Consider the following 17,441-nt stretch of genomic DNA (forward strand, 5'->3'; position numbering starts at 1 on the left):
TAAAGTCAATCTTAACACTTTATTTTGCTTTTTCTTTGGCATTTTTGCTTTGCGATGCCACTGCAGAAGGTTTGAAAGTCGACGGTACAGATAGAACAGCAAATGGTATTTACGCTTTATATATCTTTATGAATGGCCTCAGCAGAATCGTCCCCGTCTGTATTTCAGTTATATTACACAGCGGTAAACTTCTCTCTTTACACATGAATGAGCGTTAAATGTACGTATTATTTTCATGAAAAAATTGTACTAGAATGGATTGCATTTGACCTTAAAGGTTCCACTTAAGCACAGTTCATTCCAATCGGATGAAATAATTAAGAAAAAAATAAAAATAAAAAATGAATGGTGAAACTGCTTCCTTGGTGGAGGTATATGAAAGTATGGACTTACAGTATATGTGAAGTCATAATTGGCCACATTAAATACATAAGTATCTGGAATTTGTAAAAAAAAAAAATAAAAATGTTGGACACACAGGCTCCTTGGTAAAGGTAATGAATGTCAGTAATCCGTAATTGTTACAGTGAATCATTTACAAACTTACATCATGTCACATTTGGCCCTGTTGGATGAAAAAAAAAAAAGAAGCTTCCAACAAGTTGAAACCAAGAATTGTAGACACTAACCCAGTCTTGATGAAGAAAAGACTAAATTGCTAAATTACGGACCGATGCCATAAAAGGTACACAGGATGCTCCAAACAAATCCCCCCAAAAACATTAACCCACATTCCTTGGTGGAGGCAATAATTGTTAATACAGTAATAATAACCTTGCAACTAGTATTTTTGTTTCTTTTTCACTTATATGACATTTGGTCGCAAATGGAGCCAGGAAGTGGCAAACAAACAAACAAACAAACAGAAGACTAACCCTTTACTATTGGGTTAGTCTTTTATTCCATAAAAAGATTAATTAGCGCCCCGGTGAAGGTCATAAATGTTAGTAGTGATAATTGCTGAAGTGGCTAAATCTCGTCACATTCGCATATCCAAGGGAATAAACGTATGCGAATAAACACACAAAGCAGACAAACCCAGCACTGATGAAATGAAACACAAGTTCCTTGGCGGAGGTAATAAATGTTCATGTTTCAAGCTTTGTCCTATTTGGCCTGATTGGACAACAACAAAAGATCTCCAGGAAGTTGCGGGCAAACCAGCCGTGCATCAGATGTGATCCTCGATGGGGAAAACCAAGCGGGTGCCTCGACTCAGCAGCTCCTGCTCTCGGGAGTCCAGCTCGCGCTCCAGAGCTTCCTCGGACGTGCTGCCGCCGCGTTTTCCGTTGGAGTTCCATCCCGCCGTGCCGCCGCCGCAGCCGTCGGCAGACAGCCCGTTGGTGGCGATGGCCGCGTCGCCGAACGTGAAGGACAGGTCGCCGTCGTCACGCTCCGGGTCCCTCAGCTGCTCGTGGTTCTGGAAAAGGAGATCCGGAGTGGAAACGTGATTTAGCAGCAAACGCCAACGGCAATCATTTGATTTAAGGCAAGCGCAACATCAGTAGTTTGTTTTCTTCTTCATAACACGTGACACCAAGAATTTGTCTGCTTTTTTGAAAAGCATGATAGCCATCGATTGTCTTCTTTTTCAGAAAGTGCAATACCAATAATTTGCCTTCTTTTTAGGAACGTGTGACGACAATTTGTCTTAATTGTCGGAAAGTGTGACACCAATAGTTAGTCTTCTTTTTAGGAACGTGTCACACCAGTAGTTCGTTTTCATTTTAAGAACAGTAGTTTGTCTTCTTTTAGAAACGTGTGACAACAACAATTTGTCTTCTTTTTTAGAAAGCGCAACACCAATAGTTTGTTTGCTTTTTAGGAGTGCGTGACACCAGTAGTTTGTTTCCTTTTTAGGAACGCGTCACACCAGTAGTTTGTTCTCTTTTTAGAAATGTGTGACACCAATAGTCTGTCTACTTTTTGAAACGTGTTAAAACAACAATTTACTTCTTTTTCAGAAAGTGCAACGCCAATAGTTTGTTTTCTTTTTAGGAAAATGTCACACTAGTAGTTCGTTCTCTCTTTAAAAATGTGTGACACCAATAGTTTGTCTTGTTTTTCAGAAAGTGTAACACCAATAGTTTGTCCTCTTTTAGAAATCTGTGACAATAACAATGTGTCTTCTTTTTTGGAAAGCGTGACACCAATTGTTTGTCTTCTTTTTAGGAACTTGTAACAACAACAATTTGTGCTCTTTTTCGGAAAATGCAACATCAACAGTTTGTCTTCTTTCGAGAAACTTGCAACACTAACAGTTGGCCTTCTTTTTAGGAAAGTGCAACACCGACAATTTGTCTTCTTTTTACAACAATTAACAATACGCGCATTATGCTGATGTTGGAGTCTTCAGCCTCAAGAAATCCTCCATTAACCTGGAAGGACCCCGCAAACGAACAAACAGCTGCACAAACAAACACACTATTCTTAACAGGCCGGCCTTGGCGGAGGTCTCCGCCCTACTGAGCGACACTCTGGTTCCATTTCATGCAAAAGTGCATCCGAAGGCCACATGCTGATGATTCGCATTCAGGCATTTCCTGCCTGTGTTGTGGCGTGAGGTTTCACACTCTCATTGATGGCTGGCGATCAATGGCAGGCCGCGGGGCACAGCTGGACGTTGGAAAACAGGCGGGACGGGACATTTACGTTGGCAGCACGCTGGGAGGGGCAACATTAACACACGTATGCACAAATGTACCGCAGGTAAGACGAATGAAATCGACTGTTGTGATGACTGTGAAAAAAACACCATTTCGCAGAAGCATCAACTTTTGAATTTAGTTGTCTGTGGGGAGAACTATTTTCATACGACACCAAGCACAGCGTCTTACAACACTGATCAACATTGAGGGTTGTGCAGAGATGCGGGAAAAAAAAAGGCCTTTTGTGCCCACGCAGTTCAAATAAAAAGGCTTCTTGACTATCCATTTTCTCCTTTGTACGCAATTGCTGGCAGGAGGCGGGAACACCCGGACAACGTTGCGATTCTCCCGAGTGAAAAGGCTTCAGTATTCCCAAAGGAAGACTTCCGAAAAAGAAAAAAACAAATGGCATTTAGCCTCAAATGTGCTTTTGTTACTACGCCGCTACATTGTGACGCGTTAAAGCTCATTTACATGCTAGCTTTAGCTACAAGCTAGGTTTAGTTAGTGTTTGATGGCAATAAAAAAATCTGGATAATTTATTCAAATTCCAGTCATGTGATGTTAGTATGCTAAATTAGCTATAAAGAACACATAGTTGGTCTCTATTTAATGTGGCCAAAAAAAAACAACATAAAAAATAAACAATAAGATAATTTATAAAAATTCCAGTCATGTGATGTTAGCATGCTAATTTAGCCGCAATACTACAAAGCTGAAATAAAGCATCTTTCTATTAAATGCGTACTTTCTGCATTCGCTGACTGCATGACTAAATTAAAAATTTAATTTGTAAAATAAATAAATGTCAGTAGTGTGGGGCAACCGGGCCCTCTGACCCCAAAATGGGATTCGGAAACAACGTAAAGTGCGTGTAGAACAAATGCCAATTTGTTGAGTGCACTTGAGCACACGTGATTGTGCCCCACGAATTTTGCCTAGCAACAAGTAACCCCTAGATATTAAGATGTAATCCTCATTAGATCATGGGAATTATTTGTTGTCTCACATTTGACTGAATTCAGTCACATTTTAATTTATTTATTGCCTTTGAACTTACCTAATTTTTTTATTGTTGTATTTAATTTTGGCACAAAAATGCCTCCATGCCCATGTGAAGAAAAGTAAAGTATGTTTGTCTACAATGGTTGTCGACTAACCTCGTAGGCGCGTGGGCTGGTCAGGCAGCTAGCAAGGGGTCCGCAGTAGCCGGGCAGCGTGGAAGCGAGCGGGGGGCCGCTGTGTGTCAGGATGGGCTTCAAGTAGCTGAACGGCTATTAAGGAAATAGATGCACCCCCCCCCAAGAAAGTTTTTGATCGCCCCCACAAAAATGCAATTTATACTCTGGAGCGACTTAAAAGTCTGAAAAACATGGTATGCAATATTATTATCGCTCAAATGTTAGTATTATTTAAAACGTTTTTTTTGGTGCATTATTCTTCTCAAACAACAACAATAAAAGTAGGATACTTGTGATCGAAAGTGTACCACATCCTGAAGAGCCAGGCACTCTCCTGTTTGGTTTTGCTCTGCCCTTCAGCCTGGGGAGCGTCCTGCGCGGTTCACATACAAGTAAACGCATTGCATTGTGGGATTGGTGTTTGATGTTCAACTTCACAAAAAGCATTCAAGGCGCCCTGTTTCTTTAAGGACTTGGCCTGCATTTGTTGATTTGACAGGCTGGACTATTTTCAAGTATTCTTCCTCTTTTCAATTGCAGAAGCAGAAGTAAAAGTATTTGTGTACGTAAGAGGCAAAACGTGAAGTCTCGCCTTAATTCCTGCCTTACCGCATGATGTGATGGGACCTGATTGGATATTGGATGCTCTCACGTGTTAAAACGTGAGAGCAGCGTCACTGCTTCACGAGTCAAACAATGAATTTTTTATTTTCAATTAATTTGTCTAATTTAATACATTTAAACATTTTGAGTTAAAGGAATCCTACATTTTCAGATTAATCTGTAATTTGTTTGAAAAACATTCATTTTTATTTTAATTGTAGAACTGTAATACAAAAATGTGTCATTAAAATGGAATTTATTTAGGTATTAATCATTTGTATTTGAATAATTTTATTATTTTTTGTATTTATATTAATCTAAATGAAATAAAACTAAGTGATTAAAATAAATCCAAAATGAAGTAATTGTAAATAAATAAAATACAATAATAATAATAATGAAATCTAGTTATGTAATTTATTTAAAATTAAATACTAATTGAAAAAAAAAAAAAACATCTGTTAAGGAATTGCAATATTCACCTATTGTGTTTTTTTTATTTTTTATGAAAAAAGAAATGTTCTTTTTTTATGGCCAAATGTTAGAAAGATTATTTAACCTAAATGTATTTTCTAGAATAGAATTTAAATTAATTGTATTTATTTTTCCTTGGTTGAATAATAATAACAGCATTAACCAAATTAAGTGTTTAGGCATTGTTTTTAGGTTGAATGCATTCAGTCATACTATACAAGTCACTCGTACCCAATTAGTCACTTAAAAAAATACAAATAATAATAAACACAAAATATGTTAGCTATGTAAAAATAATAATAACAACTTCATAGCAATATGACCCTCACCCCTTGTAGGACCTGGAAGGTGTCCGCACAAGGCTGCGGGTCATGCTCTGGGTCCACTCCCACCCTGCAACACGGAAAGACAAAATCATCGTCTCACGAGGTCTCATTTTGGACATTTACGTTATATGTTTGCCCTGAATGTAGCGTCATATTTTTTATTTATTTTTTTAAAGCCACAACATCCTGTTTCATCAACACAGACCTTGTTGCGGTTGACAAACCCAAAACGACATATTGCAGATTTTGTAAGAAACACTGGAAGGGAGTTATGACAGCCAAAAATAAACAAACATTGAAATGAATTTAAATATCATTAATCCGTCCTAATGCATTGCATTTAATATATTGTGCACATAGAAATGAATAGTATACGTTACCACATTAGCAATAAACACTGAATAAAACAAAAACATACCCATATGTCAAACGCTCACGGGCATAAATAATTGCCCCTCTGGTGTCTCTTACAGCACGCGGGGATTAAAATCGTCACAAGCAGGATTTTTCAAGAGGGGCGCTTTTAATTCATATAAACTGTTGGCGATAATCTCCCCTTTGGACACGAGCCGAAGAAGACAAGTGCGGCCTTCTATGAACTTCTGCAAACAATGAACAGTAGGACATTCGTGTGGCTGCTTTTAGAGGTTTCCATGACAACTACACAATAAATATCACTTTGGGACGAAGGAGCTTTTTGTTCTAATTTTCCTCGGCCGCCACTCGAAAGAAAAAAGGCATCCATAAATCCTCCTATAAAAACAATTATTCTATATCTCCCAGCATCAGTTTGACTGAATTACATGAAAATTAGTGGACATGTCTATCGAGACAGGACACATAAAAGTCTGAAAGGAAGTCCGCCATTATGGTTTAAAATGGACGTTTTAGACGAATGACCCTAACATGGCCGCTTCAAACCAAAATGGCCTTCCTTTGTTTTGTTGGTTTTTTAGCTGCTTCAAATCAAAATAACAGACTTCCTATGTCATTTCAGGCCTAGCTTTTTTGTGGGTCTACTCATGATAGACATTCCTCACGAATTTCAGGTTGCGACTTGAAACTGGCTTCGGGGGCTGAATTGTTAAACCTCGTTGGGGGACTTTTGGTCAAGCTCTTAGCCTTGTAGCGTTGAGCTAATAAAGGTCTTTAGCTGCTTCAAATCAAAATGGCAGACTTTGTGTTTATTTTCAGGCATGACTTCTTGAGACTTTTTTCTAGGTCTCCTCATGATAAACATGCCTACCGAATTTTAAGTTGCTATTTAAAACTAGCTTCGGGGGCTGAATTTTTAAACATCTTTGGAGGGCTTTCGGTCGAGCTCTTAGCCTTGTAGCATTCAGCTAAGTTCTTTAGCTGCTTCAAATCAAAATGGCAGATTTTGTGTTTATTTTCAGGCATGACTTCTTGAGACTTTTTTCTAGGTCTACTCATGATAAACATGCTTACCAAATTTCAGGTCGCTACTTGAAAATGGCTTCAGGGGCTGAATTTTTAAACATCTTTGGAGGGCTTTCGGTCGAGCTCTTAGCCTTGTAGCGTTCAGCTAAGTTCTTTAGCTGCTTCAAATCAAAATGGCAGATTTTGTGTTTATTTTCAGGCATGACTTCTTGAGACTTTTTTCTAGGTCTCCTCATGATAAACATGCCTACCGAATTTCAGGTCGCTACTTGGAAATGGCTTCGGGGGCTGAATTTTTTTCAATCTTGATAAGTGGCTTCTAGTCAAGATCTGACCTTGTAGCGATGAGCTATTCGTTTTTTTAGCTGCTACAAATCAAAATGATAGGCTTCCTGTGTCCTTTCAGGCATGGCTCTTTGAATCTTTTTGTGGGTCTACACGTGATAGTAGAAAATTCCACATAGCTCAGTGAAATTGGCTTCAGGGGTCGGATTTTTGATCATCATTGGGGGGCACACAAACAAGATCTTAGAGTGGTGAAGGTCCAAAAAACAACAACAAGCCTGTCATGAGATGAAGACAACTGCAGGGGCCCCTGAAGGGGGGATAAAGCGCACGCCCATACACAAAGACACGCACACACATTTATGTAAGAGGGTGCTCCACTGACTTCCCCTCATCCGCTAATCCTGAACCACCCCCCCCCCCCCAGTCTCAGCATAGCCATCCACGATTCCTCATCACGTCCTATTTTGTCTGCGGCCAAAATGGCGGAAGCAGTGTGGAAAGGACGCCTTCCTCTTTCACATCATTTGCGCATGTAAATAACATGTGGGCCGGCCGCCGTGAAAATGACCTTTCCTCCCCAGCGGCACAATTGAATGAGATCCAAGAGGAACAGATGATGATTATCACACATTTTGAGAGGTTATAAATTGATTGGTGTTTATTATTGTGGTGTAGAACGGGCCGGTATTATATAGAGAACTTGTATTGGCAAATTATAATCACATTAATAAATTAGGTATGAAATGATGACATAATAATATATAGATAAAACATGTTTGTTGGGATTTTTAATGTTTATATTTTCTCTACTTTTTTTTGGTCAGGTTATTTAGATAAATATTAACTCATTCACTGCCATTGACGGCTATAAACGTCAAAAATTCATTTGAACAATTTCTATTAGTTTAAAATTGTTTCCACTTTTGTTAACAAGAGTATGAAAATGTACATTTAGAACAGATATAAAATTTGTGATTAATTGTGAGTTAACTCATGAAGTCATGCGATTAATTACAATAAAAAAAAATTAATTGCCCGACGAGATGATTATTTAAAAAAAATTAGGGGCGTCAGGCGATTAAAATTTTTACTCGTAATTAATCGCATGACTTCAATAGTTAACTCATGATTAATCACAAATTTTATATCTGTTCTAAATTTACAACAACAAAAAAAATCAAGGTTTTCATACTCTTGTTAACAAAAGTTGATTTTTTTTTTTAACTAATAGAAATAGTTCAAATGATTTTTTTGACGTCTATAACCGTCAATGGCAGTGAATGAGTTAAATGCGAACTGCACCAGATGATATACCACACAGTTGCGTGCTGTTAATTTGCGTGTTCATATAGTATTGATGATTTTCTGTCATGGCCACGTAATAGTGGTGGTATTACTATACTGTAAGATGTGGATTAAGTCGAGTAAGTCCCCACAAATATTTTTTATTTTTTATTTGCTCAACAGTCAGCTTGCGAGGTGGATCACATTGCTAAGAGAAGTTACATCATGTGCTCATTAAATGCTTACAGGAGCCAAAAATGTCCACCCTGTCATTGTCCACTCTGTCACATATTTTAGGGTAATAATAAAGCAAAAGCCAATATATATATATTTTTTTAAAGTGCACAATTACAGCAGTGTTTGCGTATGACGACATAAAAAGCAATACACGACCGCCTTCCTTGGTGGAGGTAATTATTACACCAACGATGGAGGAGCGCTTAGAGCAGCAAGTCCCTGTTGCCATGGCGACGGGTTCAAGAGGGAGAGATTTTGGCAGAGCTATACGGCAACACAATGGTTCCTCCTCGCACCCAGGCCGCATTACTCATATTAAACACAGCCTCTTTTTTTGCGCACGCACACACATGCACCTAATCCGCTTTAGGAGCCCTCTCGTGTGTGCGTGCGCGCGTGCGTGTAGCCCTACTAATAATAAGAGGCTAGAAACAAGCATTAGTCATCTATTTCAGCGATTCATAAAGTGCGCATGCAGGCTCCCTTCTAGCAGCGCATCAAGGAATCACTTAAGTAAAGTTCAGTTGCATTTAACTTTTTAGTGCAAGACATTTACATTGAAGCATTTTTCAGTATTTTTTTTAATAACTATATTTATTGATACTGTGCATAATGATATAGGTGGTACTGGGTTATAATAATATATTATTAAATATATTTTTAATAGTCTCCTTTTTGGCTGAACCCTCAGGCCTACTTCTACTGTTATGCATTAAAATGTCGATCATTATGGTTGTCCTTGGTGCCAAAAAGTTAAAGAAACACTGGTTTAACAGTTTGGGGGTGGAGCAGAAAGAGGCAGCAGGGATTAAAACTATGCAGGAATTCCGAGGAAAGCAGTAGAAGCATACAGATGGAAAGTGGGCACTCTGGCCCCATCTTCTGGACAACCAATCAGAGAAAGGCTAAGCCTCATTGGGCAAATCAAATATAAGGGCTATATGGACACAAAAGCAGCAAAAGCGACAAGAACAAGTTATGAGATTTCAAATGTTTACTTGCCTTAAGTTTAGAAAAAAACAACAAGAATGCAAATAATAATAATAATAATAATAATTATTATTATTATTATTATTATAAAGAGCTTGCCAAATTAACCCTAGAGCCTAGCGGTAAAACACTTTCTCTGAAGATTGCAAACTTTATTGATGTTTTTTTTTGTAATCCTGAAAAAATACATTCTTGGGTTTCATCATATTTTTCAAGAGCAGAATTTATGTTAAAAAAAAAGTAGTATTTTATTCAAAGAAAATGCTTTCTTATCTCTTATAAAAAAAAAATCTGTTTTATTCTCGAAAAAATATGTCTTTCTTAAAAAAATATTTTTCATTTTGGCATTCTACAGTTTTTTTTCCTGAAAATAATTCCCATCTAATAGCAATTTTATATTCAAAAAATATTTCAAGAAATTAAGTATTTTGTTAAGGAAAATGGTTTTTTTTTAAGTATAAGAAGACTTTGTACTTAAAAAACAGACTTCTTTCTTGAACAAATGTGGTATTCATCTGAAAGAAATTTTGAAAAATTACTGATTTTCCCTGAAGAAAAAAGGTAGTGGTAGTTTCTGTTGAGAATGTGTTTTTTTTCTGGGGGAAAAATACTTTTTTCTTGTAATTTTATGACTTCTTCATCAAATAAATACAACTTTTTTTATTGCAAGAATCAAAACTTTTTTCTGCAAAAATAAGTGTTTTCCTTTTTTTTTTTTACAAACCACCCCTCCCCCCCAAAAATATCTTTACGAAATACATTTTTCGGGAAATTTTAAAAATCATTAATGGTAAGTTGACAACTTTTCTTTTTTGCAAAAAAATTGACTTTTCATGTTTTTCATTCAGGAACGTGAATGAAAACGTTGTGGAATAAAATGCGTTTAGTCACCTGATGTGCAACCAAGACAACATAGGTGTGGTCCCTCCTCCAAAGACCCACACGGTGAAGAACACAATGAGCAGCGTGGTGGTGAAGATCATCTGCCGGGCGTAGGTGGCCGTGTCGCGGATGGCCAAGGCAAACGCCATCGCCCCGCGCAGTCCTGCCCATCGGGGGTCACACCATCAAAGACAACATTTAAGACAACTAGTCATAGCCAGTCAATTGACACTGAAAACGTGTTTTGGGGCCATTACGTCAAGATGAGAGGACAAATGGACACACTAATTACAAATAGGAAACCCTCATTATGTGACCTTTAATTTGGTTTGTTGCAAAAAAGATTTATGACCCTGTTGCTAGTCAAAATTGACATTAAGCTTATTTGTTTTGCATGTTTTTTTTATTATTATTGTATACTATGTGGGCATCATACCAGAAAAATACCTAAATCATCTTTAATTTGGTTTGTCGCAAACAAAGATTTATGACGCACATACGCACATACACATACAAAAAAATACAAAAATAAAAAGAGAGCAATGATGATGACATGTCAAATCGGTGAAATTACCGAATGAACAATACTGAGCTCTTAGAAGAAGAAAAAAAGAAAAAAAGATTTATGTCCGTTATTAGTCAAAATTGACATAAAGCTTATTTGTGTTGCATGTTTTTTTATTATTACGGTATACTATGTGGGCATCATAACAGAAAAATACCTAAATCACCTTTAATTTGGTTTGTTGCAAAAAAAGATTTATGACCGTTACTAGTCAAAATTGACATGAAGCTTATTTGTTTTGCATGTTTTTTTTTTAATATTATTGTATACTATGTGGGCATCATAACAGAAAAATAGTCATATCTGAAAAGGCCCCATTAAGACCTTTAGTGTGACATGTGACTTGATGTGGTTTGTTTAAAAAATATATCTGCCCATGTTACTAGTGAAAATTGACCAGAGGCTGCAAATTTGAGTTATTTTGTGATAATATCAGGGTATCGTGATAAAATAATGTCAAATCTAAAGAGGCCTAATCAAGACCTTTAATTTGACATGCGACTCGATGTTGTTTGAGGCACGTTGTTTTTTGAGGTGTTTTGGTGCACGCGAGGCATACCAGCAAACATCATCATGTGCTGGAAGTTTCCTTTGATCTTGTGTCTGCGGCCCAGGTTGAGCAGGAAGGAGAGCGGGTAGATGTTGAAGGCTCGTCCCAGGAAGATGGCAACCTGACAGGTGATTGGTTAAGACATTTTTATGTCCCCCTCAAAAAAATAAATAAATCATTTTTGGCAACAGGCTGTTGAGGATACAAAAGCACCCGCGATGAAGATGGGGCTGAAGATGTGGTTCTGGAAGGTGAACAGAGCCAAGCCCATGTAGGAGAAGATGAAGTTCTCGGCCAGGAAGTGAAGCACTTCGAAGAGCTGCGGGAAGGACGCGGAATGCAAATCACAACGTGGCCACTTCATTAGGTACACCAAGGCAATTTGATGAGGTCTAATATGAAGGTTGGATCAAGATTTCGCGAAACGGTTTGAAGCGTTTGATGTGGAGGTTCTGCAATCTCCAAATTTGTTGTCATGTGATCGATTCATCAGATTGCCCATGTATGCCTGGTGTTGTGACCTCCGTCTTTTGTATTACATTTGTATTATACTTCGCCCTGTGTGGACAAATATGAACATGAGTATGTAATCCGTGGACTATGACTTAACAAGCTGAACAGCCGCAGTCAGGAGGGATGTCCTGTCAGACGATTGGTGGCGATTAAGGTCACAGCAGGCAGATCGTTGGGCCATCTGGCATGGGAATACTGGCCACTGGTGTGTGTGTGTGTGTGGTTGTGCAGCCCAAAAAACATAACACAAAAAAAAAAAAGCAATGGAGGGCGATGCCTACCTGCTTCGTACGCTTGGTTGACTCCACGGAGAGGTTGTTGTAGGTGTAGTGAGCCTGTGTGATGCCGCAGAAAAGCACAGACACCACACCTGCACGAACACGGGTTATTTGGTGACTCAGCTGTGTGTGTGTGTATTTTGGTTCTTACACAACAACGTAATGAGTAAATACTTGGAAAATCTAGGAAGGCCTCATTGAGACTTTTGATTAAAGGTGTGACTCAATGTGGTTTGTAGCAAAGAGATTTATGACCCTCTTAATGGTCTGAATTGACAATTATAATAATAATGGCATAATGGCAAAATTAATTGTGTCGACCTGACACAGTTTGTTCCAAGTAAGAAACACAGTTTCAGATTTGCTAAGTTTACATCATTACCTTTAATTTGATTTGTAGGTTGCGTAAAAATGATTTATGACCCCCCGCTACAAGTCAAAAATTGACTTGAGACTACTTTTCCTCACATCTTAATATAAGGGCAGAATGGCAAAAATAATATCGGATTTTTAAATCCTGCATCAGTATCTTTAATTTGAGGTATGTGGCTAAATGATTTATGACCCTGTCATGAATTATGATGCATTTCGTCACCTGTGAATCCGCAGGCCTCGGCCAACAGGAAGGTGCTCCATGACATGAGGAAGAAGAGGGCCGTCTCCAGCAGTGGGAAGCAGTGCAGCTTGGTGAACTTGGTCACGTACGAACCAGGATTGCAATTAAGGAGCGTTTACATCAACATTTAGCAGTTAAAAGTTACACCTTGTCTATGTCTATATTTTTTAATGATATATCTTCTTTTTTTTTTAAATCACAAAAAAACCTGGCCTTTGAACTTGAGCGCATGGACATTTTATTTCTTGTTTGCCAAGCACTCCCGAAAAGGATATGAGAGCGGTGACCACCCCCGTGGCGGCGCCCATCATGAAGGAGCCGCTGAAAATACCCAGGAAAACCCCCACGGACTTGAAGAAGGCCGAAGCGTCAAATGTGTGTGTGTTGGCGCCGCGGGGCTGGTAGGCCATGATGGAGCTGCCAGGTTAAAAAAAATAAAAATAAAAAATAAAAGTTATGATCATTTTTTTTGTTATGCTTATTATTTTAACTATACCTACTCATCATCTTGTATGGGTTCATTGTTCAGTACGACAACACAAGGTGTGTTACGCACACTTGCCTTTAGAGGGAGTCAGAGTACTGTAAGTCTCTCAAAATACTAATTAGATTTTATTTTAAAAAATGCAGTATACTGTATTTTTTATATATATATATATATATATATATATATATATATATATATATATATATATAAAAAGGCATTTTAAATTTTGGGGGGCTTGTATTGTCATTTTGGAATTACAATTTTTTTCAAAATTCTATTAATTATTCATATTAATTAATCACTATTAATCTATTAATTCTATATAATTTTTTAATTGATTTATATAGTTTTAGGATTATTGATGGCGCAAACTGTCGTGTTTTAGATCAAACATTTTTAGAGGGTTTTTTGTATTACATTCTTTATTTCTTGCACTTTAATGGTTTGGATAAAAAAAAATTGGCATATTTTTTCTATTTATGTTTTTTAAATTACACTTCATTTATTGTAGCCTAGAATTTTGGTGGGATTTTTGAAAAGGTTATCCTGCTCGTGAAATGACTTTTTTAACTTTATTTAAATGTTATTTTTTATTGATGAATGAATTTTATTTTTATGTTTTTTTTTTTGTATTTTCACTGTGTTGTATCTTTTTTTATATATAGCTTTCATAGTCGGACAATTATTTTCTTTAAAATATATATTTTTTATGTTTCTGTCTTATTTGTATATTTTTGTGATCATTTTTGTTTAGGCTTTAAAGCTCTTTATATCACATATATACTGCATATATATATATATATATATTTTTTTTTTATTTAATTTAATTTTATTATTTTAATTAAGCCTGTTTTGGCAAACTCAGGAGTATTTTTCGAGCTGCTGGTTGGTGTGAAAAGTTTGCGAAAGTAGCAACTCACGAGGACAGCACGATGGCCACCGCATCGTTCATGACGCTCTCGCCGAACAGCAGAGCGTAAAGGTCGCCGTCAGCATGCAGCTCGTTGAAGATGGCCAACACTGTCACTAAAACATTGTGGGGGGGGGGGGTACTTTAACATCACACATACGTGTAGCATTGAAAGTGGGTGTGTATGCCTGCACGTTTATGATTATTCTACCATTTGACACACATTTTTAATAAACTCAAAGTGAAAACTCAAAGTTACCTGGGTCGGTGGCGGAGATGATGGCGCCGAAGAAAAGACAGTCGGTGTAGTAGAACTTGTCGCTCAGCTGGCCGACCACTTGCATGAGTTTGACCACGCCGTACATCAAATTCCTGCCAGGACAACACAAAATATAAGCTTTGTCATTAATTTGGTCCGAATTTAAACTTGGGCACAATCGGTGTAATGCCGTAACATGAACGGAGAAGAAGTATTCGTTGTTCCCACAGATCAGAGAGCAATAAATTCCTTTGTATGTTGTATGTTGTGTTTGTATGTATTGCTGATGCATGCGTGTTAAAGTAGCAGTTGAGTGAAGATTTAGCATGATCAGAACATCTATGCTAATTTACGCTAGCCCATCTATGGTCATTTGTATTATTCATTAGGATTAAGCTAATATTTACATACGCATACATAAATATATTACTAAGCAATAAAGAAAAAAATTATTACTATACAATAAATTTTGTTAAATCTAATTAAATAAAATTATATGAATTGTAATGATATTTATAATACAAATAAAAGTCTTGCATATATTTTTTTATTATATTAAATACATTATAAAAGTAGGGAGACCGGGGCTAGTTGTTTCACTTTTTATACTTTTATATATTTCTTGGAATCAATACACCATATATAAACAAAATGTATACCAGATGAAAGACTTTCAAAGTCTTAGGTATCTTTTTTTGTATTCATGTCATTTTCATACTTTGTGTCAGTGCAGAGTTATAAGCCATCAAATAGAGGGAGTGAACATGTGACATGTTGCCCCACCAATGGGTAAGTTGTCACACTATTGGGGTAAGATGTCACATTGGATTTTGCAACTAATAAAACAAGGACAAAATTATCCTTGTTCTCCTGTTTTTGTTTCTTCTTTTTACAGCCAGAGAAATTGTTTATCATTGATCTTGAAAATTTACTATAGTTATGGAGCAAACTTTAACATAAAATAGTATGAAATAGATTGAAGTCCTTAGAAACTGCTGGCATTTAGGTCATAGCTCTCAGCCTCAAAGGCCTGTTTTGCTTCCCTTAAACTGAAAATTGAATTTCAAAAAAATAAAGCAATTTGGTTAATGGAAGGATGGTTTGTCAAGAAACTTAAACCAGTCCTTGACATGTGGGCATACTGTAGTTCCAACAACAGGAAAATCCATTTTTAGACAATGAAACAAAACCTGGCAAACTAATGTCCTCACTCTTCAGACTCATCATCTGAAAAACAATTCTGGCATACATAAACACAGTTGCCAGAGGTGCATTTTTCATTGGCCCATTCTTTGCATATGGGACAACAAACCCCAAAATGACTGAGACAAGTTACCCTAAACTACCATGTTGGCTAATACTTGCTCTAGTTTAAAGTTAGCTTAAAACAGAGCAGGTAATGAGGCATGACAAGATGGCTGAATCTCCTCTAACGAGTCCACTGCTAGAATTTGTCTATGTAGGATGCCTGTTTCAAAATATATGAAGTTGATTTTTTTTTACTTTGGGTTGTGCAACACAGCTAACTGCCACTCATGTCAGCTCACAATGTGATATTCTGTTCTCAGACAGACACACAACTACACAACTCCTGACCATTCAGACGAAGAAAACTAGTATTCCACTTTTTCGTTGCGCCCTCTGGTGGAGAAGAAAATTGCAATGTGACAACTTACCCGAGATACAATCTCCCCTACATGATTCACAGCACTTTAGCTCATATAAATAAAAACAAATCCCCTCGTTTGGACTCTCACCCGATCACGAAACAGGATACGGCCGTGCCCAGGAATGCGTAGGTGAGAATGGAGCCCAGATTCCTGAAGAAGTGTTTCTGGTGGGGGGTGAAAAGCAGAAGAAGACAAATGCTTAGTCAGGGAAAATATTCTGTTTTTTTACATGCAGGATATGTGTGCCGGATGTGCGAACAGAATGTCAGTGTGTGTGTGTGTGTGTGTTTGGGGGGGGGGGGGGTCAAGTGAGGGTGTGCACACATGATGGACCAAACTGACAAGTTTTAGATCAAACACCAGCATGTCTCTATGTGACCTTTAACCCTGTCAAGTTTCTGCCTTCATACCTCGACGTACAAGTGCTCCATCGTCTGACTTTTTCCAATTAACATTACCACCAGTAGGGTCAACCAAACCAGGAGGACTACAAATATGGCCGCCTGAGAAATAGAAAGTGTTTAACGCGACCCCACGGTTCAGTGCCTAGAAATTTGGCCTCTCAACAAATTTCCTGTAAGGACAAAGCAGACATTTGTGTGTGTGTGTGTGTACGTGTACTTGTACATACTATATTGTGAGGACCTTGGTCTTTAACCAACAGATTGAGGACATATTTGTGAAGTGAGGACATTTTGGCCGGTCCTCACAACTCAAGACCTCTTTTTGAGGGTCAAGACTTGGTTTTAGAGTTTAGGTTTGAATTGGGTTATGGTTGAGGTTAGGGTAAGGAATGGGGGTAGGCAAACATTTTTTGTTTTGTTTTTGTTTTGAGAGAGAGATCAGCATTGTTCATTCGGTAATCTTACCGATTTGAGATGTTATCATCATTGCTCTCTCTTTTTTTCGGGTGTGTGTGCCAATGTGCGCGCGTGAGTGTGTACTCATTAATTCACCTAAAACCTATTAAAAAGCCCATCCTGTTTACCTAAACCGAATACTTCAGAATCCAGCTAGAGTCGTGAGGTTGTCAGGAGACCCGAGGAAGGATCAAAGAAAAGAAAAAAAGTGAAATCCAGCACCGGCCAGAGGCAATCATTTTTTATGGTTGGGGTTAGCGGAATGAGCTAGGAAATGCATTGTGTCAATGAGATGGCCCCACAAAGATAGTAAAACAAACTTGTGTGTGTGTGTGTGTGCGTGTGTGTGTGTGTGTGTGTGTGCGCGCGTGCGCGTGCCTGCATGAGAGCAAATAAAAACAACAAAAAGACATCTGCTC

The 17,441-nt window shown here is 37.7% G+C and overlaps 1 protein-coding gene across 1 annotated transcript in view; it reads right to left on the bottom strand.

Annotated features, from left to right (window-relative positions):
* Positions 1-17,441, bottom strand: part of slc9a7 (solute carrier family 9 member 7) — a 19,794-nt gene continuing 2,353 nt past the window's right edge. Inside the window, exons 4-16 of the mRNA XM_086088831.1 lie at positions 16,250-16,326; positions 14,493-14,605; positions 14,244-14,349; positions 13,112-13,253; positions 12,816-12,921; positions 12,224-12,312; positions 11,635-11,748; positions 11,439-11,550; positions 10,324-10,477; positions 5,236-5,299; positions 4,120-4,202; positions 3,809-3,914; positions 1-1,420 (exon numbers count right to left, since the gene is read on the bottom strand). Coding sequence (XP_085944957.1) covers positions 1,172-1,420; positions 3,809-3,914; positions 4,120-4,202; positions 5,236-5,299; positions 10,324-10,477; positions 11,439-11,550; positions 11,635-11,748; positions 12,224-12,312; positions 12,816-12,921; positions 13,112-13,253; positions 14,244-14,349; positions 14,493-14,605; positions 16,250-16,326 — 1,515 coding nt within the window. The 3' untranslated portion in view covers positions 1-1,171. The remainder of the gene's footprint in view (positions 1,421-3,808; positions 3,915-4,119; positions 4,203-5,235; positions 5,300-10,323; positions 10,478-11,438; positions 11,551-11,634; positions 11,749-12,223; positions 12,313-12,815; positions 12,922-13,111; positions 13,254-14,243; positions 14,350-14,492; positions 14,606-16,249; positions 16,327-17,441) is intronic.

The sequence above is a fragment of the Leptonotus elevatus genome, chromosome 11 (genome assembly GCF_054856555.1).
Source record: "Leptonotus elevatus isolate MCC_2025b chromosome 11, RoL_Lele_1.0, whole genome shotgun sequence".
NCBI lineage: Eukaryota > Metazoa > Chordata > Actinopteri > Syngnathiformes > Syngnathidae > Leptonotus > Leptonotus elevatus.